The sequence below is a fragment of the Trichoderma reesei genome (assembly GCF_000167675.1).
Source record: "Trichoderma reesei QM6a unplaced genomic scaffold TRIREscaffold_16, whole genome shotgun sequence".
Taxonomy (NCBI): domain Eukaryota; kingdom Fungi; phylum Ascomycota; class Sordariomycetes; order Hypocreales; family Hypocreaceae; genus Trichoderma; species Trichoderma reesei.
Window position 1 is genome coordinate 407,503 of NW_006711163.1, and position 24,835 is coordinate 432,337.

General features: G+C 56.4%; 7 protein-coding genes across 7 annotated transcripts; 4 read left to right on the forward strand and 3 right to left on the reverse strand.

Annotated features, from left to right (window-relative positions):
• Positions 1–83: 83 nt before the first annotated feature.
• TRIREDRAFT_109548 (uncharacterized protein) lies at positions 84–1,204 on the reverse strand (the record flags this gene model as incomplete). Its single annotated transcript, XM_006967260.1, has 3 exons — positions 84–253; positions 327–552; positions 674–1,204. The coding sequence occupies 3 exons, from the start codon at positions 1,202–1,204 to the stop codon at positions 84–86; spliced, it is 927 nt and encodes a 308-aa protein (XP_006967322.1).
• A 640-nt stretch (positions 1,205–1,844) lies between these two features.
• TRIREDRAFT_109549 (uncharacterized protein) lies at positions 1,845–3,251 on the forward strand (the record flags this gene model as incomplete). Its single annotated transcript, XM_006967169.1, has 1 exon — positions 1,845–3,251. The coding sequence occupies one exon, from the start codon at positions 1,845–1,847 to the stop codon at positions 3,249–3,251; it is 1,407 nt and encodes a 468-aa protein (XP_006967231.1).
• Positions 3,252–4,478: 1,227 nt separating this feature from the next.
• On the forward strand, positions 4,479–5,957 carry TRIREDRAFT_65452 (phosphoserine phosphatase; the record flags this gene model as incomplete). The annotated part of the gene is made up of 1 exon (XM_006967170.1): positions 4,479–5,957. The coding sequence occupies one exon, from the start codon at positions 4,479–4,481 to the stop codon at positions 5,955–5,957; it is 1,479 nt and encodes a 492-aa protein (XP_006967232.1).
• A 733-nt stretch (positions 5,958–6,690) lies between these two features.
• On the reverse strand, positions 6,691–7,620 carry TRIREDRAFT_79972 (uncharacterized protein; the record flags this gene model as incomplete). The annotated part of the gene is made up of 3 exons (XM_006967261.1): positions 6,691–7,175; positions 7,335–7,386; positions 7,501–7,620. The coding sequence occupies 3 exons, from the start codon at positions 7,618–7,620 to the stop codon at positions 6,952–6,954; spliced, it is 396 nt and encodes a 131-aa protein (XP_006967323.1). The 3' UTR covers positions 6,691–6,951.
• A 1,950-nt stretch (positions 7,621–9,570) lies between these two features.
• TRIREDRAFT_79974 (uncharacterized protein) lies at positions 9,571–11,716 on the forward strand (the record flags this gene model as incomplete). The annotated part of the gene is made up of 3 exons (XM_006967171.1): positions 9,571–10,110; positions 10,165–10,860; positions 10,934–11,716. 3 exons carry the CDS (start codon positions 9,571–9,573, stop codon positions 11,714–11,716), a joined length of 2,019 nt encoding a protein of 672 aa, XP_006967233.1.
• A 1,374-nt stretch (positions 11,717–13,090) lies between these two features.
• Positions 13,091–16,467, forward strand: TRIREDRAFT_122909 (uncharacterized protein; the record flags this gene model as incomplete). The annotated part of the gene is made up of 2 exons (XM_006967172.1): positions 13,091–15,690; positions 15,750–16,467. 2 exons carry the CDS (start codon positions 13,091–13,093, stop codon positions 16,465–16,467), a joined length of 3,318 nt encoding a protein of 1,105 aa, XP_006967234.1.
• Positions 16,468–17,083: 616 nt separating this feature from the next.
• Positions 17,084–20,797, reverse strand: TRIREDRAFT_50212 (glycosyltransferase). Its single transcript, XM_006967262.1, has 2 exons — positions 17,833–20,797; positions 17,084–17,752 (listed from the first exon to the last, which is right to left on the reverse strand). The coding sequence occupies exons 1-2, from the start codon at positions 20,326–20,328 to the stop codon at positions 17,564–17,566; spliced, it is 2,685 nt and encodes an 894-aa protein (XP_006967324.1). The 5' UTR covers positions 20,329–20,797; the 3' UTR covers positions 17,084–17,563.
• Positions 20,798–24,835: the final 4,038 nt, after the last annotated feature.

Genomic DNA, 24,835 nt, shown 5'->3' on the forward strand with positions numbered 1-24,835 from the left:
AGTTTCTGGACTCTCTGCTGCATCTCTACTCCTAGGCACCCAAGGCGTTGTGGATGACCGCCAGACGGCGTGTCTATGTGCCATCACAGGCCGTAAACGCCAATTCGCAGAAACTTGTCATCCGTCTCTATACGCTCCCGGAGCGGCCCCTTCTGCAGCTCTTCGACATCCCATGCCGACCATATAAATCGACCGTGCAGAAATGCGGCCTCGTCCGAAGCCGCCCAGACGGCCACCGAGGAGGGGAGGCTGACTGTACCATGTTAGCTCCAGTCTTGACTATCAAGGGAGAGAATATCATCTTCAAGAGTGTGGGCTGCACGCACTGTCGTCCCAGTCGAGAGACTTCTCATCCAGGCCGCCAGTCTTCGCGCCAGGGCTCAAGATGGCACCGGGGTGGAAGCTGACAATCTGCATCCTGTCGACGGGCGTGTCGCGTGCAAGCTGCTGCATCAGGAGCATCCCCGAGTTCTTGGTCAATGCATAGGCTTTCGTGGCCTTGCCCGCTTCAAAGTCGTGGATGGCGGAAGTGGATACATTGACGAGGTATCTCTGCCATCGCAACCGCTATTTGTCAGTCGAACCCATTCTGCAGATCTACCTGAGGTAGATGCCGTATTACCTGACGGACTGACACTCGGGGAGGGAGGATACATGGAACTGTTACACTTACCTTTTTCTCTTCATTTTGCTTCCAGAAGCGTTCGCTGTAATGGTTGACGGAGCGAACATGGACTATGAACCTCTCCCAGGTAAATTCCCATCCCGCCGTCCACAGTGAGTCCTGCACAACATTGCCCGTCACGGCGGCATTGAGCACGAGCACATCGACAAGGACGCCCTCGGCGCTCAGCGCATCCCACAGGGCGTCAATGTCCCCAGGACTTGCCGGCGATGCGGCCCTGCCCTCAAACTTGGTGTGCGAATCCGGGCCGGCGTCTCGGGCGAGGCTCTCGGCGGCGGCTCGCTGCTTGGCCTCGTCCCTGCCGACGATGATGACCCTGGACGCGCCGGCGGTCGCAAAGGCGAGGGCGATGCCGTAGCCGATGCCCCCGCTGCCGCCGGTGATGAGCACGGTCCGGCCGGTTTGCGAGAGGGCGGGGCGGGAGGGCGAGATGGCCGGGTAGGCGGTCCTGTGTGTCCTGTTGGTGATGGAGATGACCTTGTAGGGGATCTTGGAGTCTTGGGCCGAGGTGACTGTCATTTTGACTGGTACGGCAGACTGAATGATGTCTTTCGATTGACTTGGGGATTTTTTTTTCTTACAGAAGAATCTGCTTGTCTTTTACTCCTTCTACTAGGTAGTGAGCTATGATTACCGTCTTTATACAGCGTTTCCCATTACCTCTTCGACGAGATTTCTAATATCCATCTACACGCAGCCTACATCATGTCGTTGATGGCTTGTCAGACATCGGAACACCGCATCGTGAATCTTGCACAGCGCGCCTCACCAAACTCTTCACGTACTCATACAGCTGAGCCGAGGAGATTTATGTTCCTCTTCACCATCTTTCTCGCCGTGAGGCTTCAAGGCTCCTCTTCCGCATACGGCGACTCCATAGGTAATTAACGCGGGCGCCCAAAGTGCGGAATTCCGCATTTAAAACGGGGCCGCAACCACGGGGGGCTCCGAACAGCTTCAAGTTTCCCCCCCCAGCCTGAGCATCTTACAAGGCCCGGAGGAGCCTCTCACAATCAAAGGCGCGTTGTCTCCTTTTGGTTCAAACCACCAACTCACTTCCGCATGCCGCCCATTATTGCAATTTCTTTTTTCTTTGGTCGCCAATCTGTTTTCCGCAGATCGGCCATATACATACATTACTACTTAGACGGTCACAAACATGATCTCGACCCGTAAAAAGTCGTGTTCCGCATGTGTGGCGGGCAAGCGGCGGTGCGATCTCGACCTGCCGTCGTGCGGCCGCTGTCGCAAGTCGAGGAAAGAATGCGTCTATCCCTGGATGATGGCTGTCGGCGCCTCGGAGCAGGATCTGGGCGTGGCCTCCCCGCCGCCGGTGAGTGTCGGAGCGCAACTTACGCAGGACAGGAGTCGCATCTGGCAGGCTGGCGTCGACACCACCAGCAGTGGGAGCAGTGATAGCAGCAGCGGGAGCAGCAGCAGCCACGGCGGCGGGCCGAGTGCCGTAATATCGGCGTATTCGTCGCCGCATCCTTCGTCGACTGCGGTGCCCCAGCCGCTGGTACCATGCCTGCTGTCCCAGCTAGACGAGTACATGCTCCAGAACCAGGACCAGCAGGCCTTCTTGTCGTTGGGTCCGGGTCCGGGATCGGGATCGGGGCCGATGGACTCTCCGTCACTGGGCCGGCTCTCCGCATCCGAGTACGCCGCCAGTCCGGAGTTTGTCTACTTTGACATCACCGACAGCATGCCCGTGACGACGGGGTCCATCTTCCAGGCGCGGACGGAGTGGGCGGCCGGCCGGTTCGCGATGCAGCCGCAGGTCCTGGCCATGACGGGCCAGAACTGCTTCGTCCACCACACGCAGGTGGCGGCGTCCGAGGTGCTGCAGGAGGCCCTCGCCGCCAGCGCGCTGCACTGCATGAGGAACACGGCCAATGCGGCGCTCGTGAGGGGCGAGATTGCCAAGCGAGTTGTCCGGCTCATCGGTTCCATCCGGCACGCCGTTACTTGTGCGTCTGAGTCTGAGTCTGCGTCTGCGGCGGCAACGGCAGCGGGGACAGCGCTGGACCTGTTGCCGGCGCTGCAGGCGCTCGTGGTGTACCAGTGCATCCGCTTCTTCTCACGGGATGACGCCGGCGAGAGGATGCGCGCGGAGAGGGACGAGGCCATTGTGCAGTCGCTGCTGGCGGCCCTGTATCCGCGCATGCGGTCCTTCTCCAAGACGATGGACAGCTGGGCGTCGTGGATCTACCACGAGAGCATGCGGCGCACGGTGCTCACGGCGGAGATGCTGGCGGGCACGTACAGCTTCCTGAAGCAGGGCTGGGACCAGGCGGACGCGCGCGCGCTGCAGCTCACGTTCACGGCGCAGGCGGCGCTGTGGGAGGCCCGGACGGCGGTGGAATGGGCGGCCATGTGGGCGCGCGGCCCGCGGCTGCAGGTGACGGTGCGGACGTTTCCGGAGGACGCGAGGGCCGCGCTGCCGGAGGACATGGAGGACTTGGGGATGGTGCTGTGGGCGCTGCATCGCGGGCTGGAGGAGATGGAGAGGTGGATGGGGAGGCGGAAGCCTGTGCTGGTGAGATGGGGGCTGAGGCCGGAGTGACTAGTATGAGGATGGTGGTGATGATGGTGATGTGAGGATGAGGATGGGGATGGTGATGATGGTGATGATTGCTTGCTGGACTAGATGGATGATTTGATCTGCTTTGGATCTGCTTGGAGTCATCTGTACTTGGTATATGCATCTGAGGAGTAAAGGGGACATTGAAGGATCCATGTTCTGGCTATCTACACGCAAGATATCGCGTGTAAAACAGCGACCTCAGCTAGGTGGGGAGCCATTCGCAGCGGTTCGTCCTACTATTAGCCAAGCGATAGTATGCATGCATCTGAACCACAGCAAAGTCATGCAAAGACACCTCGAGTCAAACAAGACTCAATCTCAATGTGCCACGGTTGAGCGATTTACATACAACATTGCATAGCGAGCGGCAAGCTCATCACGAGTTCCGTGTTGATCTTCATCTAGTCTTTGCTGCTTGTACGTGTAATACGTGTAGTACTACCACCAGTTGAGGTGGATCTTTTGGCGTTGAAGCTGTGCGCCCCTACATACTACTTACTGTACTACTACTGGAGAGGCGGGGCAATTGAGGAATGGAGTGACGAAGCAGGAGAATCGCTTCAAGTGCAATGCTTGATTCTGCGGTTTCGTTTGCATAATGGTAGAATCTCGAGTAAAATTTGGATGTACGTCTCCATCGTCAAAATCTCCAATTGCCCCTCGCAATTGTGAGAAATCCGATGCAGATCCCCAGGTTTACATAAGTCATGCCCATTAATACCATCATCACGCTCCACCAACTTCTCGTGCAACTTCGCCCACCATCACCAGCCAGCCTTTTTTTTCTGTTTTTTCTTTCCCACACCTTTCTCCAATCCCCCTCGTCACCAACGCCCAAATCACACCATTTTATTGGTTCAAGTTACACCTCCCAGTTCGAGGCTGATCTAGCGCGACTCGGAGCACCCTCTCCACCTGTCGTTTTTGTCTGTTTCTGTTTCGCTCTAGCCTCTTTTTCTTTCTTTCTTTCTTGCTGCTGGCTGGAGTTGAAGCCTTTTGGTGCGAGGCTGTCACACAATTCGCGGTTGTTTCTCTTGTTTCGTTGGCCTTCAACTTGCCTCCCGTCTCCGGACCTCGCTCCGGCACTCTTCTGGCGACACTCCTCGAGTCGGCCATCAGACAACTCCTCCTCCTCCTCCTCCTCTCTCCTCTCCTCTCTTCTCTCCCTCTCACCAAAACCCCCCCACCAAGCACGCCGACAACACCATGGCAGACGCGACTCCGGCTCCGGCAAAGGCGCCCTCGCAGCGCCCGCAGCTCACCAGCAGCATGCGCAGCAGCTCGTACCTCAGCGACCACCAGCAGTACCGCCCGCCGCAGCACCGCATCCCCGAGGCGCACGCCCACCACGGCATCGACACGCTGGTCGAGGACACCTCGCCGTCCAAGTCGCCCGCGCTGCCCTTCAACGGCGTGCCGTCGCCCGAGCACCCGCCCGTCGTCGTCGACAGCGGCGTCTCGCACAGCTACTCCCACCCCAACTGCGCGCCCCCCGCCGGCCGCAAGTCGGACCGCCTCGTCGCGACGCTGTTCTACAAGGGCGCCGACCGGAGCGCGACGGCGGCGGCGGCCGCCAGGAGCACGTCCGGGGGCCTGAGCCGGTCGCGGTCGCCGGCCAGGAACGGCGGCGGCGGGCTGGCCGACAGCACCGAGTCGCTGCCGCCCAACATGGCGCCCACGACGAGCATGGACGAGTTCCCGCTGGAGCCGCCCACGCAGGAGTCGGAGCAGCTGGACCACCTGTACGGCTCGTACGTGTCGCCGCTGTGCATCACGTCCTTCTTGCACCTCATGTCGACGTTTCCGCTGCCCGACGACGCCGAGGAGCCGCACTCGTCGCATCGCTGTCTGGACAACCAGGAAAGTCCGCGCGTGGTCGAGCTGACGCTGACGCCCGCCCCGTCGCCCAGCTACCTCAGCCTCGCCGACTTGCGGAAACACGAGCTCATCTACCGGTTCGAGCAGGAATGGAACGTCGACGTGGCTCTGCAAAAGGACACCCTGTGGAGGAAGCACCCGAGGTTGGTCGTCTTCGACATGGACAGCACCCTCATCACCCAGGAGGTCATTGACCTGCTGGCCGAGAACCTCAGCGAGCCGCCGGATCTGGCAGAGCGCGTGGCCAACATTACGCATCGGGCCATGATGGGCGAGCTCAACTTTGAGTCGTCGTTCCGTGAGAGAGTCGCGCTGCTCAAGGGCCTGCCGGCCACCGTCTTTGAAACGCTCCGGCCGGTTCTCAACGTCACCAATGGCGTGCCCGAGCTGCTCAAGGCGTTGAAGCGGCTCGGCGTCAAGACGGCCGTGTTGTCTGGTGGGTTCCTGCCGCTGACGGGCTGGCTGGCCAAGGAGCTGGGCATCGACTACGCGCACGCCAACGAGGTGGTCATTGAGGACGGCAAGCTCACGGGCGAGGTCAAGGGCATCATCGTCGGCAAGGAGCGCAAGCGCGATCTCCTCGTGGAGATTGCCCACAAGGAGGGCATCGACCTGTCCCAGGTCATTGCCGTTGGCGACGGCGCAAACGACCTGCTGATGATGGAAAAGGCCGGCCTGGGCGTGGCGTGGAACGCGAAGCCGACGGTGCAGATGGAGGCCGACGCGAGGCTGAATGGGCAGAGCATGCTGGACCTGCTGTACCTGTTTGGGTTTACGGGCGAGGAGATTGATATGCTGGTTTCGTGAGTTTGAGGCTTGTGTGTGAATTTGAATTTTTCAAGGAGCATTCAGGAGTAAAACAACAGAATCAGAAGGTGATGCGTAGCGTCTTTTGGTTGGGCTTGATGGGTTCTGCTGGGAGAATGGCGAGACCTCGGCGCCGCAAAGGGCTAGAAATTTGGGAAAATGAAGTTGCTTGATGGGTCTTGTTTCTCAACGGTGAATGGGAGCTTTTCTGCTTACGGAAATACGGAGGACTTTATTGGGCATCTCAAAGGACTTGTACTTGATATCGTACCTAGCTTTTGTCCTCGGTGAATGATGAGCTTCTGTAGGAGCTTTTTCACAGCATTATGCTTATTGTCGATTAGTATCGGACGTCGGCGGCAATTGCAAAGCCTGTTGTACTTGACACGGTTCATGTAGCTTCTAGCCTTGATGGATGGATAGCTTTTGTTGAAATTTTGATGCCTACCTACTTTTGAGGGGATGAGATGAACTCTAATGGGCAATTCTAATGGCCTGCAGTTGATATAGATGCTTTGATCCTCATTGAAAGAAATAGTTTCTGGAAAAGACTTGACAACAGGATGCTCACTCTCAAGTAGTGGGTAGGAGGCCTGCATCAGGGCAATGTAAAGCTCTTGTACATGATATTGTGGCTTTCACCCTGGGAAACTGGATAGCCTCGCTGCTCTTGAAGCTTGAGATTCATGATCCCGTGCTTTCATGCAAAGGAAGAAGGCGAAAGAAAGCATGCAAAAGTCCTCTTTCTCCTGTCCTTCTTTTCTCTCATTGTCACTGTCCCGTTTTCAAGAAGAAAAAAACATGGTTCATCTCGATAGCATCTCCCGTCCTCACCCAGCCACTCGATATATATCTACAACAGGCACATCGCCTGTGCTTTCAGTTTAAGTACAGCCCAATAGCAAAGCATGCTCTCTCTCTCTCTCTCTCTCTCCCCTTTCTGTGTCTTTCAAAAGACGCATCCATTTCAAATTTGTCAAGTCTTTGCTTGCTTTTAAGGGTAGCCCTCCTTGCCCCACTTGTTGAACTTCTCGTGAGCCTCCTTGGGGGCGGTGACGTTGGGGATGATGACGACGTTGAGGGCGCTGGGGGCGTCGCGGGGGGCGGCGTTGGGGTCGCCGCCGGGGTGGTACTTGTACTTGCCCTCGGCGTCGCCCTGCCAGGGCATGGCGGCGACGTTGACGGGGGATTCGGAGGTTGCGCCGGTGGGGGAGCGGCCTGGTTGCTGTGTTAGTCCTTTTTGCGGATTCTCCTCTGAGAAGTAAACGTCATGTAATTTGGGAGTTGTCGTGTTTCGAGAATGATTGCAAATCGGTTGTTGTAGGTGGGATCAAGTGGTTGATATCCGTGTTGATGTTGTAGGTTTGATTCGCATACCAAAGTAGAAGCCAGCACCGCCCAGAGCAAGAACCATGACACCGCCCAGAATCTACACAATTTCCTTCGCATTAGCCCACATCACGATCCCTCTCAAAGGCAAGCGAAAGCTTTAGAAACCATAGGCAGAAGCTTCCGGAGGAGGGTGTCCTCAATTATGACGCACAAAAGTCTCGGGGTTGCGCTTGGACTCGGACTGCAGCTCCTGCTTGCTGGTGGTCTGCTGCAGCTTCTCCATGCGGCGGACCGTCGTGGAGAAGAAGCGGCGGGTGATCATGGAGGCCATTTTGTTTTGCGCTGGTTGTGGTTGAGGTCGGGGGTCGGAGGTCCGGAGGTTGGGAAGATTTTAATATGAGGAGCGGTCGATTTCGGCTTGGAAGCTGCTGGTAGAAAGCTGGGGGTCGTATGATGATTTCGACCCGAGATTCCGAGGATGCCATTGGCCAATGCCGCAGGTGGGATGGGTGCACGTGACATGTCACATGGGTCTGGTTGAGCTTCGGCGGGGGATGACTTGCCTTAGGTAAGCATGAGCTCACCAGAGGAGGGTAGCACGACGTTTTGACCGGGTTTGGGAGCATCAATCACATCAGCCCGCCCGCGCTAGAATGCCTGAACATGTAATTTCCACGAGCCAATGACGAGCGTGGCGGGTTTCTTATGCGCATGGCGGAAAGCAAGGCAGGCGAGGCAGGCAAGGCAGGCAAGGCACGCAAGGCACAGGATCCCAAGCTGACCGTTCTTTGCTGTATTGTATTAACTAAAACTCGGTGCTCGTATCTCAGCATGTGAGAAGAGCCTCAAATCCCTAGGTAGGTACGTAAAGTAGGTCACGCCTCGTCGTCTGTCACCAGTGAAGCCTCTCATTGTTTCCTTGTTTCATGCACTCCAGGTTCTACAAGCAGGCGGTTGCACATCCAGAATCGGCGCACCGGCCGTTGATTGCTTGCTACTCAGCTCATGCTCATGCGCTCATGCAGGCCGCAGAGCAGCTGGGCCTGCAGGTCGACTACTGTACCAACACAATCACTTCCAGCGCTGCAACTGCTCCGTGCGCAGGTACCGGCAGTCGCCCATCCAGGTACCGGCTACCAGCCGCGCCGAACCTGTCAGCTAATAGACCACGGGCAGCTAAATACTACCTACCTTAGTAGCAACAGGCAACGCCCAGTAACTGCAGGTAGCTAGTACGCCATGCCCGGACAGCAGCTACTGCGTCCACGGGCCAAATTGCAAATTGCAGCAAGACAAACGCACCAATGGCCAGCCCCTTTTGGTGGCGCTGCCCTGGCAAAAAGGAGGGTCTGGGCGGCATGCCTGCAGCCTCGTTAATACAGGAACAGGAACAGGAACAGCAGCAACTGGAACAGGGCATCGAAAAGTGGACGAACGGCAGACGCTCTGCAAGACGGGGGAGGCAAAAAAAAAAAAGGAACGGGCTGGGCTGGTGTTTTATCTCTTTGACTCTCTCGCGTCTTTTCCTTCTCCTCCTCCTTCCTCCGCTTTTGCCGGAGCGGGCGTCCTTCCGGCCTTGCCTCCATCCACAACAGCGCCTGTCAATCGCCGTTTTCCTTCTCGTCTTTGCACCATCTTGAAGCGATTCCCCGCTTCCCGACGCTCCCTCTAACCTGTTTGCTGCAGTCCTTCGATTCGTTCACACTCTCTCCGATTTTCCATCTTGCCCCTTGCTCGGTTTTTGCTTGCTTTCTTTTCTACTTTCTAGCTTCCCGCTGCCACTCATTCATTCAGTCACATTCACACTCCTTTGACCACGACGCCTCGTGCTGGACATCTCGCGACCCGACCCTCCGCCGACTCTTGTTACGCGACGCCTCTTACAAAGCGGCCAGCCGAGACTCCAGCACCCAAAGTTCCCGCTTTGCGATCTTCCCCAGCGAGCGGAACCGATCCATTCGCCCATCTCCATCTTTTTTTCTCCCCTTCAGCAGCGTCTTGCCGGCAGCCGCCAAATCTTTGTCAAACATCGAGTCGATCTGTCATACGCTTGTTCGCCGCGGTCTCTTTCTCAGCTCTAGCCTTATTTACTCTTCGCAGTGAATCTCTGTTTGACGGAACACTCGGACCTCGCAGTCTTTAACATCGCCATTTGGGGGACGACACAAAAAGGAAGAAAGGGACAAGAAAGAGAAACGCAACACAAGAGGCAAACAATCGAGGCAACAACGGGCTATGTTATAGGACGAGTTGCGGAACTCGCACGTACGGGACCATCACGATGGCGTCTCCGAGCCCAGATTCGCCCGCTTCGCCCGTTTCGCCGCGGTCCGGCAGCAACAACCAGGCCTACCCGCCTCGCACAACCGCCTCGACTCCCAACGACCGGCGCCCGGACAGCGTTGTCTCCTCCCACATGACCGACATCGCCAGCGAGGACGAGGCTGACGGCAACGCATCGACGTCGGCGCCCCGGACGCATCGCACGAGGGAATCCGGGTCGGCGATCCGGCCCGAGACGGCCAAGACGGGGGCCTCGTCCAAGGTATGGGGAGGCGCCCGCAAGAGCCTGGGCGTCGGCAAGAGAGGCAGCGGCACCAGCACGACCAGCTCGGCCCTGGGTCTGTCGACGTCCAGCGTCACGTCGCGCAGCCACGTCCCGTCGCTCACGTCAAACGCCTTTTTCCACCCCATGAGCTCGCAGAAGCTGCAGGCCCAGAGAGCCGTAGCGGCACGTCCTCTTGCGACAGCCCAGCCACCCGCCGCGCCTCAGCCACAGTTTGGCGACCTTCCAGACAACGCAACCGACGTCGACGGCAGCGTCATCCACGACTTCGCACCCTCGCCCGTGGCCCACCATGGACCGCCGGTCCAGTTCCAGCACGTCATGTACAGCGAAGACCAGCGGCATCTGCCCTCGCGCGGCACCGACTTCACCGAGCACGACACGTTTGACCAAGCGACGGAGACGACGACGAGCCCTACCGGCCACTATCCCGGTGGCAGCCTCTCGGAGAGCGTTCGACCGCTGCGCAAGGTCTCGGGCCCGGACAAGACCCCCCCGCATCTCGACCTGAGCCGAGGGAGCAACCTGAGGGATCTCAGGAGCTTTCCGAGCCCCATGCTCAAGACGCCCAAGTCGTTTGGATCGACGTTCCTCCCCGGCAAGAGTGACCGAGATCAAGCCCAGAGTGCTGAGAATCGAAACGCGGCCGGTGTCGAGAAGCTCGCCTCCACTGCGGCGTCGTCGCCACGTCTCAACCCCGTCGACTCCCAGGTCCGGCCCAAGACGGAGAGCACCGCCGTGCGGCAGAAAAGGCGCAGGCATCGCAACTACGAGTACTTTGAGGGCAACACCATGTTCCTTTTTGGAGGCCGATGGCAAAACACCAGACAGAGGCCGATCAACATTGCCACGGGACTTTTTGTGGTGCTGCCTTGCGTTCTCTTCTTCGTGTTCGAGGCCCCATTTCTGTGGCATCACATTTCCCCCGCCATTCCCATCATCTTTGGCTACCTCGCGTACATCTGCTTTTCCTCCTTTCTCCACGCCTCCATTTCCGATCCCGGGGTAAGTAAACCAGATTCAGCTGGCCCGTCTCCACAGGGGCAAAAGAACCAGCAGTACTAACCGATGTTGCCAGATCCTGCCCCGAAACCTTCACCAGTTCCCTCCTCTGGCGCCGCACGAGGATCCTCTCCGTGTCGACCCGCCTACAAACGACTGGACACTGATCAAGTCAGCGGAGCCGACGGCTGCCGCCATGGAGTTTCCCGTCAAGCACTGCCGGACGTGCAACATCTGGCGGCCGCCTCGTGCCCACCACTGCCGTCTTTGCGATAACTGCATCGAGACGCACGATCACCATTGCGTGTGGCTGAATAACTGCGTCGGCAAGCGCAACTACCGATACTTCTTCACCTTTGTCACATCTGCCACCATCCTCTCCCTCTACCTGATTGGCGTAAGCCTTGCGCAGCTCATTGTCTACGCGAACCAACACAACATTTCCTTTGGCAAGTCCGTCAACCACTTCCGTGTCTCTCTAGCCTTAGTCATTCTAGGCATCTTTTGCTTTCTCTACCCGGCTGCCCTCATGGGGTACCACATCTTCCTGATGGCCCGTGGCGAAACGACGAGGGAGTTTATGAATTCGCACAAGTTCACCAAGAGCGAGCGATATCGACCCTTTGACCAGGCAAGCATCTGGAGGAACATTCTGGCCGTCCTCTGCAGGCCACGGACGCCATCCTACTACCAGTTCAAGAAGAGCTACCAAAACGGCGACCAGCGATTGGGTCTTCACCGGCACCAACGACCGGCGCCCGACTCTCGAGGTCACGAGATGTCCACTGTAAAACCCTCTTCCCAAGGCGGCTTCCAAGGCCCCGTGGCACTCCGAGGCTCAAGTCATGGCGAGGCTTGATGTTTACGTCCTCTGTATATCGCACTTTTCCCTTCTCATCTTGTGACTCTTGCGTCTCACCGTCTCACCCTCCCCCTTTCCACAATTTTTTTTCTTCTACAGCAACCAATTACCGCTGACGCCTTCTTTCCTTTTCTTTTCTTTCCTTTCCTCTAACCCCCCCTTGTTTGTTATTTCTGGCACATTTGCATTTGATTTATTGACGAAGAGAAGCACATATGGTTGGAACGAACATACTACATGGAGCAGTGTACGAGTCTTGCAACGTGTTGGAATATAGCTAATGTATGTGTTTCTAATCTTATACCCTGTTTTGGGTGGCATGTTTGCCTGTTTTGTATTACTCTTCTCTTGATGTTTTCTCTTTTCTACTTTATTTCTTTCCTCTATTCACAAAACCTCTGGTTTTTCTTTCTTTTTTTTTTTTTACTTCTCTTTCTTCCTCCTTCTTCTTCTTATTGAGAGGCGTGGAGGCGTCACTGAGATGGGCAAACGAAGTGTAGACTCGAATCACGAATTTAAAGTTTCAGCATGCTGGGCCTGGCGGAGGACCAAAGGTCGTTTAGACAAGGGGCAAGATCTATTCTATTCTTCGCTTTGATCTGTTGTGGCGTCATTCTTTGACGTTGACTGTTTGTTTGTCTATCACCAACCTTTGCATGTGAATATATGAACTGCACCTTGAAGCCTTAAAGGCATTTGTACCCCATGAAGCATCAACTGGGTAAGTAAGGTCCTGGCTGTCAACTCTGAGACTTGAAAGACTATACAAGTATCCGTAACAATGGATGCTAGATTTTCCGATGACACTTGAATCGAGCCCCTATTTATCTGTGATTTATGAAGGACGTCTCTTCGTCCAAAGACGATGCCTGCCACGACCCGCGTGGAAGCGCAGCCGTTGTCAATGGGTACTCTGTAATAGTAACTGTAAGGTGGGCAGTGATAACGTCAGCCGCACATGCTTAGCGGTTCACCGTTGTCTCGACAGATAAGGGGCTGATAAGATAAGAGAATTTTTCTGAACAAGCAAAAAAAGAGAGAGAAAAAAAAAAAAAAAAAAAAAAAAAAAAAAAAAGTTCAAGGCGCCCAACCACAGCGCAGAGGAAGTGGCTTAGTCCAAGCACCAGGCCCAAATCAGCGCCTTGTCTATTCCCCCATCGTTCTGCTCTCTTTTTCTTCCTGATTAGCATCGCCTTTCCCTCTCTCTTTTCTTCTTCCCCAGACTTTGCAATAGACCAGCCCTTGTTTTCTTGCGTCCTGCGGCTGAGGACTTTCTGCTCTGGGGATTTTCTGTTTTGTCTCTTCTCTCGCTTTGATAATACCCCCCTTTTCCTTGTCTCCAGCAGGACGCTCCACGAAACACCATCCGCAATGCCTCACCCGGTTTCGCCGCCCCTGGTGGTGTCGAAAGAGGCCCCTCCCCCGCCGTCACAGGAGGATGTCGCGGCCTTCCTCAACACAATCTTTACCGCCCAGACGTCCGCCGCCTCCATCGATGCCTGCTACGGGCTCTGCGAGCTGCTGCTGAGCTCCGTCGGCTCCGCCGGCCTGACGACGTACGGCATCCTCGCCGAGATCAAGAAGGCCGCCGCCGATAAGAAGAACGGGCTGCGCCGCGAGAGCAGCCAGAACCTGCTGGGCGCCATCTTTGAGCGCTTCCCGCCGCGCGAGGCCCTGAGCGAGGTCGTGCTGCTGGTCCAGGATGCCGGCACCGTGCCCTGCGCCCTGGATGCCCTGGCCGACAAGGGCTCCGTCGTCCGCGAGGCTGCCCAGTATGGCCTCGACGCCCTCTTCGCCAACCTCAGGCCCGAGGCTCTCGTCGTCGGTCTGCTGCCCGTGCTGACGCAGTATCTCGAGAAGAAGACGGGCAAGTGGCAGGGCACCGTCGGCGCCTACCAGCTGCTGCAGAAGATGGCCGACAAGGCCCAGATCGTCGTCGGCAGCACCAAGGAGGAGGCTGCGGCACAGGACGTGCTGCGCGAGGCCATGGGCGCCAAGCTGGCCGGCCTGATCCCCCTTGTCGAGGGTGGCATGCACGACTTGAAGACCGAGGTCGAGAAGCAGGCCGTCAAGACGATGAACTCTCTGACGACGCTCCTGTCCAACGACGACGTTGCCCCCCGGATCCCCCTGCTGGTCGACACCATGCAGCATCCTTCGCCTCAAACCCTCCAGAAGGCCATCCACGCCCTGTCCCAGACGACCTTTGTGGCTGTTGTCACGTCTCCCGTGCTGGCTCTGCTGACGCCCTTCCTTGAGAGGTCGCTCAACACCCCCACCACGTCTCAGGAGGTCCTCCGCCAGACTGTCGTCATCGTCGAGAACTTGACCAAGCTTGTCCACGACCCCATCGAAGCCCGAACCTTCCTTCCCAAGCTGATGCCTGGTGTCAAGGGTGTCTGCGACCGTGCATCTCTCCCCGAGGTGCGAGAGATTGCCGAGCGAGCCCTGGCTACCATGGAGAAGGCCATGGGCAACGACAAGGACATCATTGCCCGGACCACTGTCGAGGACGTTGCCAAGGTTCTTGATGCCGAGATCCAGAAGCACAACGCCGCGGTGCTGCAATCCGAGATGTATAAGCTCGCCAAGAACTACATTTGCGAGATGGTTGCCACCGATGTCAACTACCGCTATGTGACCCGGATTTCTTCCAACATTGTGCCCTACCTGAAGAGCCTGCTGCACCCTGACGCTGCCCAACAGGTGGGAGATGCCGTCCAGCAATTCTATCTGGAAGAGGACCAGCGCAAGTACGGTGTTCCTGAGAAGGAGGACGATGGCGAGGTCGAGATTGTCAACGCCGACTTCTCGCTGGCCTACGGTGGTATGCTGCTGCTTTCTCACACCAATCTGCGACTTCTCAAGGGCCACCGATATGGTCTCTGCGGCCGCAACGGTGCCGGTAAGTCTACTCTCATGAAGAGTATTGCCGCCGGCAAGCTCGAGGGCTTCCCTCCCCAGGACGTCCTCCGCACCTACTATGTCGAGCACAACCAGGGCGAAGACGCCGACATCAGCATCCTCGAGTTTGTCTCCAAGGACCCCGAAATTGGTCCCCAAGGAACCGAGCACATCTCCAAGGTTCTCGAGGAGTTCGGCTTCACGTCTGGACCCGAGGGCCGTCAGGCCCAAAAGGTCGGCTCTCTTTCTGGTGGTTGGAAGATGAAGCTTGCCCTGGCCCGAGCCATGCTCAAGGGTGCCGATGTCCTCCTGCTGGACGAACCTACTAACCACTTGGACGTTGCCAACATTGCCTGGCTGGAGAACTACCTCAAGTCGCACCCCGACATTACCAGTCTGATCGTGTCCCACGACTCTGGATTCCTGGACAACGTCACCACCGACATTTACCACTACGAGCCCAACAAGAAGCTCGCTTGCTACAAGGGCAACCTGGCCGCCTTCGTCAAGGTGCGCCCCGAGGCCAAGAGCTACTACACTCTTTCCGCATCCAATGTCCAGTTCAAGTTCCCTCCTCCGGGTATCCTCACCGGTATCAAGTCGCAGACTCGTGCCATCATTCGCATGTCCAACGTCTCGTACACCTATCCCGGGGCTTCCAAGCCTTCACTCCACGAGGTCTCCTGCTCTCTCTCGCTGTCCTCGCGAGTGGCCATTATTGGACCCAACGGTGCGGGCAAGTCTACCCTGATCAAGCTGCTCACCGGCGAGACCATCCCCACCACTGGCAAGGTTGAGAAGCACCCCAACCTCCGAATCGGCTACATCAAGCAGCATGCCCTGGAGCACGTCGAGATGCACCTGGAGAAGACTCCCAACCAGTATCTGCAGTGGCGATACCAGCACGGTGATGATCGTGAAGTGCACATGAAGCAGACCCGTGCCTTGTCGGAGCAGGACCGCGCCCAGATGGACAAGTTTGTCGATCTCAAGGACGGCAAGCCCGCCAGGCAGATTGAGGCGCTTGTTGGTCGTCAAAAGTTCAAGAAGACGTTCCAATATGAAGTGTAAGTGATTGACGAAACCCCTGGCTCTGTAAGTGTTTTCGATATTAACCGTCTCCTAGGAAATGGCGAGGCATGCTCCCCAAGTTCAACACCATGATCTCACGTGAGACCCTTCTCGAGCTCGGCTTCGACAAGCTCGTCCAAGAGTTTGACGATCACGAGGCTTCTCGTGAGGGTCTCGGTTACCGTGAGCTCCAGCCGTCCGTCATCTCCAAGCACTTTGAGGATCTTGGCCTGGACCCCGAGATCGCCAACCACAACGAGATTGGCTCTCTGTCTGGTGGCCAGAAGGTCAAGGTTGTCATTGCCGGCGCCATGTGGAACAACCCCCACTTGCTGGTTCTGGACGAGCCTACCAACTTCTTGGACCGAGACTCCCTGGGCGGTCTGGCCGTGGCGATTCGCGAGTTCAAGGGAGGCGTTATCCTGATCTCCCACAACGAGGAGTTCGTCGGCGCTCTCTGCTCCGAGCAGTGGCTCGTCAACGACGGACGCGTGACTCAGCGAGGCAACACGGCTGTTGACCTGAACCGCTTCGAAGACAGCCGTCCCGGAAGCGGCGTCACCAGCACCGCGGCCAGCTCCGTCGTCAGCAGCGCCGTCAACTCTGGCGTCGAGGATAACAATGGCGAGCTCAAGTTCAAGGCTCGCAAGAAGAAGAAGTTGACCAAGAAGGAGCTCAAGGAGCGGGAAGTCCGTCGTCGTCTGAGACACATTGAGTGGCTCAACAGCCCGAAGGGCACTCCTCACCCTCCCGATACTGATGACGAGGAGTAAATTTACAAAACACGAGAATGCTGCTTGATTTTACACGGGAGATGGGAAAAGTTTTCGGTTACTTGCTCTTATTATGCTCTTTTGATTTTGGCCTGGACTTCTTAGATGGTCTCTTAAAGACAGGGAGATATGGTCGTTTCATGGGATTTGAAGATTAGCGTCTGGCTAGAGAGAAAGAGAGCTTTGTGCACGCTTTTTTTTTTTTTCTGTGGGAGGAGATACAAGTTACACTGGATAGACCTCCGCCGAACGGGTTACAGCAGGAAAATAAGACGTCGACGACGATGATGAGATGGATGGCTGGATTGATTGATTGATTGGAGGGATATTCATGATCCTTGAGAAAGTTATCATCTTTTGATAAAGAGGTTATAGAGGCGTTTTTGGGTATATAGATGGAATTTTCTTTGCTTTTCTTTCCTTTATAAACTATTCTTCGTCTTTCCTCTCTTTGTGTCTCAGGGAAAGTAATCAAGAATAGACATAGAGAAGATTGTTGGCCAAGTTTCAAGATGAATGGACTGTTTCTTTTCACACCGCGCTCTAGAGCTTATTCGCTCATACATATGCGTTTGGGTAAACGTATCACCATCATTAGCAAGACTGAACAAGATGTGAGGACAACTATAGTTCTTGTTATGGTATTACTATCCTATACTAACAACCAGTCCATCCCTGCCATTTTGTTCCAATAAGCCGTCCCGAATACCATACGTTTCCCACATTCCTTCATAACAGTTTCGACACCCTGTCCTCCTTTCCAGAGTCAAGTGCAAGAGTCTAACGTTTGGGCCTTTCTTTTGCAATACATGGCCATACAAGAAGAAACAGAGAAAAAGAAAGAACCATGGAACACAATTGCCGGAGAACAGGGAACATGTTGATATCGTTCATTCTGGCTACACTGTCGTAGAATTGGCAATGGGTACGTGAGATGATGATGAGATCTGTGTGTAAGTTCACATGTGGGAAGGGTGGGGGGAAGAAACGCCGATCCCGTCTATATATGTGCTGTAATTTTTTTTCTTTCTTTTTTCGATGTGTTTTCTGTGTAGTATATGTTCATAGGCGTGCCATGCTAGGTATGCTCCCCAGATTACCATGAGAACGTCATGAGGGCAGGGTTCAGGGCCAGGGGCAGCAGGAAGTGGCTGGCGGCGACGGTGGCCATAGGCAGGATGGCGACAAAGTCCTTGATGCGCCAATCAAAGGGGACAAAGGGCGCCTGGGCGAGGATAATCATGCCGGCGATGAAGATCAACGAGAAGAGCATGGAGAATTTGAACTACAACAGAATTGTCAGCAAACTGAAGTCTTCGCGCAGCATGGTAAGATGGATGGATGAATGAAACGAGGGTGACTAACCTTCTTCAAGACCTTTGGCACCTCGATGAAAAAGTTGGAAAACTCGGCCTCCTTGCTTGTGGCGCCCCATGTCATGTTAATCTCAAACATGTGCGCCAGCAGAGCCTGGCTGACGTGCAGTGACAGGCCGCCGAGGAATATGGCCAGCATGAGAGTCCACATAAAGTTCTCAAACAGGGCGTACAGCAGACCGCGCTCGCCGACGCGGTACCGCATGACGGCTAGGGCAATGTTGCCGAGGCCGTTGAAGACGATGATGATGGAGAACCAGACCTGCCACGAGTCGACGTAGTACTTATCCAGGTAGCCGTTGAACCAGCCCATGACGAAGTAGTTGACCGCGGTCAAGATCCAGGCAGCGCCGATGGCGTAGTAGGTACCGATGTAGGAGATGACGGTGACCTTGGACGTAAAGCGAATGTTGGAGAAGAGGAAGCGGCGGAACAAGGGCGTAAAGGGACCGCGCCAGAGCCAGGTGCGAATGGGGTGGAACAGGAGCTCGTTGCAGCCGTAGGCGTACTTTTCCCACCGGGCAAGCTCGTCGTAGACGGTCAGCGACACGCCCTCCTTGAAACCCTCTCCAGCCCAGGCAGCCAGGCGGATGATGTAGCCGTTGCACTGCAGACGCAGCGACATGTCAAAGTCTTCCGAGACGTGGCTCTCCGACCAGAACTTGTCGTAGCCGTCCTCGTCCTGGTAGGCGACCTGCTGGATGGCAGACCAGCGGAGGATGGCGTTGTGGCCGACAAAGGGCGCGACGTCACCGTTGGAGACGGTGTATCGGATGGCAGAGTAAATGAGGTTGGTGAAGAAGGTGATGCCGTTCTCAAAGTACGTGTGGACGACCTGCATGACGCCGGAGGAGAACTGCATGATGCCAACGTCGGGGGACTGCTCCATCTCGGAAACAGCATCGAGCAGGCAATCGGCGGGGACACGGGTATCGGAGTCGATGAGCAAGATGTAGTCTCCCATGCGGATGTTACCATCAGCCCAGGCACGGCCATCGGCCTCGAGAACTTCCTTGAGAGCTTCCTCGTACGCCAAGGCCTCGTCATTCTGGCTCCATCCGGGGTGACGCTCAATTGCCTGCAGCTTCTCCTCGACCTTGCATGAGATCATGAGGGCAAAGTTCATGTTGGAGGCCTTCTTGAACTTGCCCTTGCGGGTGAAGCCGTTCTCTCCGTGCTTGGGGCGAGCGACCCAGCCGATGCTGTTGTCGGCGTAGAACTCGATGCGAGCAAGACGATCCTCTTCGGAGATGAGCTGCAAACCATCGTCGTTGATGAACATGTTTGCGGAACCGCCCTGGAGCTCGTACGTGGACATGGCCTGCTTGATGGACTTGACCGTCGGCATGATGACACCCTGCAGACCTTCCTTGTAGACGGGGCACTGGATGGTTACATGAGGAAGAACGGCACTCTGCAGGCGCGGTGGGGGTCGGGCAGAGTAGAACTTGGAGTTGATTGTGAGCTGACGGATGGGACCAAAGATTTGAGCCAAGCAGCCGATAATGACCTGGGCGAAGAAGAGGGTGAAGAAAACCTGGACTGGAGCCAGGGCGACGAGGGCAAGACGGATGTAGTTGCTGTCCACGGAAACCTCAATGGCCAACTGTCTCCAGGCGGCGCCAAGAGAGACGGTTACCAAGGCCAGGGTCAGAGACACGAGGACGGTGTTTTGGAGATGAATGGGCCGCTTCTCGGGCTTGATCTCTCCGCTCTCTTCATCAATTTCAACCTCAGTGACAGGTTGGCCTCCCTTCTCGTCGCCGCCTTCCTCGTCTACGTTGCCGGCCTTCCACACCAGCTCCATGAGCTCGGACTCGATAGCCTTGGCTCGTGCCACCAAATGAAGAGCATCATCGTCCCAGACAACCAGGAGGCCCTCAGACGCGACAAAGGCAGCAAACTGGTACTTGCGAGCTCGCGGCAAGTCATCAATGGTAGGGAGAATCTGCACGCGCAAGCCGTTCATGAGCGGCACGTCAACGGCGTCAGGGGACCATTGCAGAAACGTCTTGATGACACGCGAGTTGACTGTCATGGCGCACTGCACGTTGAGAGCAGCGCATGCCAGCGCAAAGGGAGAACTGGCAAGCTGGGGGGGACAGGCCATGTAGTGGCCTCGAGCTTTACGAAGCAGGACACCCTCGATCTCCCCAGACCCGTCGCTGACCCAGAGCTGAGAACACTGCTGCTGGTACAGATAGTTGACCATGACTTCATGCTTGATGTCGTCGAGGAACATGGAGCTCTGCGTTGAAGGGGTAGACCTGCCAGAGCTGGATTGGGGTCGGGAATGAAACCTAGGGGTGGGAGGCTGAAGATCCACGTCGTTGCCCGAGGTGGACGATGGTGGCTTCTCCGACATTACCGACTGCCGACCTTCCAGCTGTAACCGAGGAGGAGGAGCCAGCTTGGCCGGCGGCGGCGCTGGCGGTGCCTGCTCAGCATTTTTGGTACTGGCCTTGAAGTAGCTTCCGATACCCATCTTGACCAGTGCGAGGTGAAGAGGCTGTGAAGGTAGATTCGTGGGCGACTGCCCCGGGCAATGGGATTGTTAAAGTCCCAAGCCCTCTGGAGGGGGTGTTGAAGATTGGAAAGGTGCCCCCTTCAAAGTTGTCTCCGTCTTATAGCTTGGCGTCTGTGTATCGTTGCAAAGAGGCAGATGCGTGTGCTCTGGCAGTTATGCCTAGACGTTGAAGGACCAGCGACCGATATAGATTGGACACGCTGGGTGTAAGTGATTGGTGGTTCACGGAACCGGAAGCGTGGGGTCTCGATGTTATAACGAGAGAGCCTGGTATGCTACCCGCAGAGCGAAGAGACCACCGCGCACGACAAGGCCGAGCTTCCTCTGGTAAGAACGAACGGTGTAGAAGAGAGCGAGTGTCAAGTGAGTGTGGTGTGGATCGTAAACGAAGGCAATGCCCGAAGACCTTGTCCACTTTATGCGATATTGGCCGAGAACGCAACGCCTGCAGGCTTGATGTATGAGCGAGGGAAAGGGAGGGCAGATGGAGGAGATGATAAAGAGGTGCGTCGACGTGAAGAAGTAGGAGATGGAGAGGGAGGGTGGGGGAGTGAGGCAAGGCCGTGGACGAGGACGGGATGCACTCACGGATGATGGACCAGGGACAAGATCAGGCCAGGGCGTGGTGGCAGCCCAGGAAATTGGTGAGCTGGTCTCTCAAAGCATCCCGATCGGTGGCTCCCGCTCGATCTCTCGGTCTGGTGTGCATGGTGGGTAGAAAGCAGCGCCTCTTGGGTTGGAGCTGAGGGCAAGAGAGAAGAGAAGCGACAGAGTTTGGCCAGGGAGGCAGGGGGGGAGGGCGTGTGGTTGGCAATGCAAGGTTGCAAGCGCAACAAGCTGCAGCTCTGATGCGCCAGGGTGCAAGCATCGCTGTGGTGGGAGTGGGCATGCTGAGGAACAAGAGCAAGCTGATGGGAGTTCGACCTCCGTATGGACGCCACGCCAGGCCGCAGGAGCCTCGCAGCAGACGGCATGATAGGGAACGCAGCCAGAGACGGGCCAGGTTGTCGGGGCAGGTCGAGTGGCAAGCAGGGAGAAGAAGAAGCTCTGGCGCGAATTCATGCCCAATATCCAGCACCGCAGCAAAGACGCCGTCTGCACTCGGTCCTGTTGTTGGATGGCAGACTCAGCCCTCGCTGAAGAGACACGCCATTCTGTGGACGATCCGAGACCGATGCTACAGGCCCTCGTGGGTAGCAATCAATGGCCGAGGGAGCCCCGTCATTGTTGGAAGAAGCAATGTACTGATGGGCCTCCGCCCACGTTTTCCTCGAGCCAGGCCAGAGTTTCGTGCAAGTCCACGGCGATGTGTACCCGCCCGGTACGAAGTATGGAGTAGCACAGGCAATAGAGGACAAGCGACGGCACATCCTTGCTCGGCCATCTGGACAGCCTAATGTTTGAGAGGATCCGCCTGAGCATCATCCATCGATGCCCCGGCCGTAAACTGATCTTTGACCGGACCCCGGTGCCTGCGGCTGCTTCTTGGCCGCCTGGATATGGCAGCTCGTGTGGTGCCGTTTCCGCACCAGGTCGATTGTTCGTACCTCGTGCTTCCCGCAGCCAGCCATCGGTGCTGGCCTTTGGAGATACTAGCCTTCTTCCCTCTGCAGTGATTCGTATCGAATGAGGACAGGAGCCCTCTCTCCCCGTTTGCCTGGAAGCAACCGCCGGCATGGTGACAGTCACGGTGGGCTCGTCGTCAAAAGCCGGGCCAGTAATTCGGACTTTCTTCTCCCCGCCTCGCTCCCCTCAAGGGCCTTGGCTGGCTCCATGTAATTGGGGCCGTCTGATGGTAGATTTCTTCGCACGAGGGCCACGAGCCTGTCCCTGGGCTTGCACTTGTACCTGGACGGCGCGCCTCGAGCGGGCGGCTGGTCAGAGAGCGCCAAAGTCAACGGGCTTGTCGTTGCTCGAAGCTTTGGGACGGGTTGCTTGATGGAGTGGAGATGTGCCGAATTGCCTTGCTTTACCTTCTGTTCAGTCAGTCTATCCATCCTTGCCCGCCTGCTCTCTCGCGGCGAATCGCCCGTCTGTCCGATGCCCGCGGTGCGAATTTCACGTCAATTCCGTTGATAGAGGACAAAAGTGCCAGGGGGGGTGTGAGGGCGGAGAGAGAGGGATGGGGGGTGGAAGTTGACAAGCTCAAGCGGCAGAAAAGAGGCCCTAAGCCAAAGTTGGTGGGCTTTGTGGGAACCTTAGCGAGCGTATCTCATTGGTTAGTGGCTTTCTGCCACTGGGAGCGGCCGTTTAAAGCGGCGACAAGGTGCGGCAGCGCCCAGATAGCGCTGTGCTCTAGCGCCTGGTGCCAGTACTACCTACTACCTAGTAGGCACATGCAGCTGCATCTCGCAAACCTGAAGCTTCCACCCGCCTGCATCTGAAATGCCCTCATCGTCCATCACCACCAGCTTCACACGCCGTGGCTGACTGACACGGCACACGCCAGGCCGCGGCAGCCGGATCGGAGGATTAGGGTCAGCACCGTCTCCCGGCACTCATCTGCTCCGTCTTATCGCCCTGTGAGACGCCAGCAAGATTGCGAGATTGCAAGACGCCAGCAAGTCGACCAGTCACTCCCCCGTCTCTGGGCATTCGCACGCAGAACCTAATGCACGATATACGCAGCCTTCCTTCGACAGGCCGGTCAGCCAGGCAGGTAGACGATGCAATCATGGCAATAGCTCCATGGCGTCACGGCAACCAAGAGATAACAGCTTCGGGTTCCTGATGCCCGATTGGATCGCTCGCGCCAGATTCAGGACAACCACACACGCACGTCCAGCGCCACCGCAACAGCGCATCAGGGAGAAAGAAAGCAAAGGCCTGATGGCTATCTTTCGACTTGCCAGCTCCGGCCCCCTTGCACAGAGTCGAGAACGCACGAGTCCTCCCTCGCAGAGCCTGTAACTCGGTTAGCTCTGGTGGTGAGGCTTACACGGCTTGCAAGGCTTGTTTGTGTATGCTGGTGCTTGCACCTACTCGCGAGAAGCAGAGATGGTTGCCCTCCCCCTGGGACTGCTTCAACGAAGCCCACGATGCACCACCCAGGCACACCCATACCTGTATCCGCAGGTCTCTCCTGTTGGTATGGGTGGCATGTGGCCTGCAAATCAGAGGCTGCAGTCGACCCTACCGAGTGCTGCGTTGCTGCGCATAATGGCTCGGAATACGGAATACGGAATACGGGAGCATTCGTGCCATGCACTCGAGGCTATTTTTGGTCATCTCTCCGGCAGACACTTCGTATTTCCACTTTCCGTGTGGGTTAATTCTCCGTCTCTGCTTGCCGAGTTTCACCACGACGTTGGTCATGGTCTCAACACGACGATTCTCTTGACGCCCTTCCGCCCAAGACATGTTCCAGTTGGCACAAAGTCCCATCAACCCGGGTATGGCAGACGGTGCATATCATGAGCCCAAGATTCATTGTCTGTATCCTGCCAGGGTCTGCGCATCATTTGCCCAATACAGTCTCCACGTGGCCCCCAGTCTGAGCACGGGAGGACTCAGCTCAATGCTACCGCTGCGTGGGCAACCCAACCGCAACTCAAGAGCACGATATCTAATACTACCCATCGTAGAGCCTGCTTACCGATACTGGCATGCTACCTTCACGGCATGTATATCTGTGGAGCAATATTCCAGTGTACAGCAGCAGGGTCATGCGTAACTTCAGTACTACCACCTCTCATATGCTCGAGCTCAACACCATCATGACTTGACCGCAGTACTCGAAGGAGTGCCAGGCTTGAGCGTTCTCTCCCGCCTGCAAAATTTATCCCTTTTGCCTCCAAATCCAGGGAAACTATTGACTAATTCCCCTGGAAGTTTCCCATGCCGCTGCCATGTGAGCTATAAGCGCCACGGGAACCTCCCTCTCATCAGCCAAGACCGCCACGCTCTGTATAATAGGCCGCCATCAGCCGCCCCCTTACCTGTCAAGATGCAAACTGTTTCTCAAAACCATGTAGTATGTACCACATGTAATGAAGCACGAGTCGCCTCGAAGGAGCCGCCCGTCGATGAGGCATAGACGCCCCTTCAGGGACACCTGAGAGAAGTCCATATCGCTCATCACGAACTTTGATAGCCGCCATAGCCTCCCTCCGTATTATTCTGTGCTACCAACCAGGACATGCCCGAGACAGTTGGGGGAGTCACCAGCAACGGGTAACCACATCAACGCAATCATGATAATACCAGATACGGCCACTTACACTGATCGTATCTGTTGGCCGGAAAGCCTCGTGGCCTGTATCTGTCTTACCCTTCTTCATGCCGCTCAGAGTGATATGGCTGCATTGGTAATCAAATGTCATGTATCACCTCGTCACCGACAAAGCTGCCTCGCCCGTCCACACTACGGCATTCCCCTCCGTTGTGGCTGGCGGCCTTTATCATTGAATCGGCTAGAACAAGTCACATATAACCGTCAACTCCGTTGCCCATGCCAGTGGCCCCC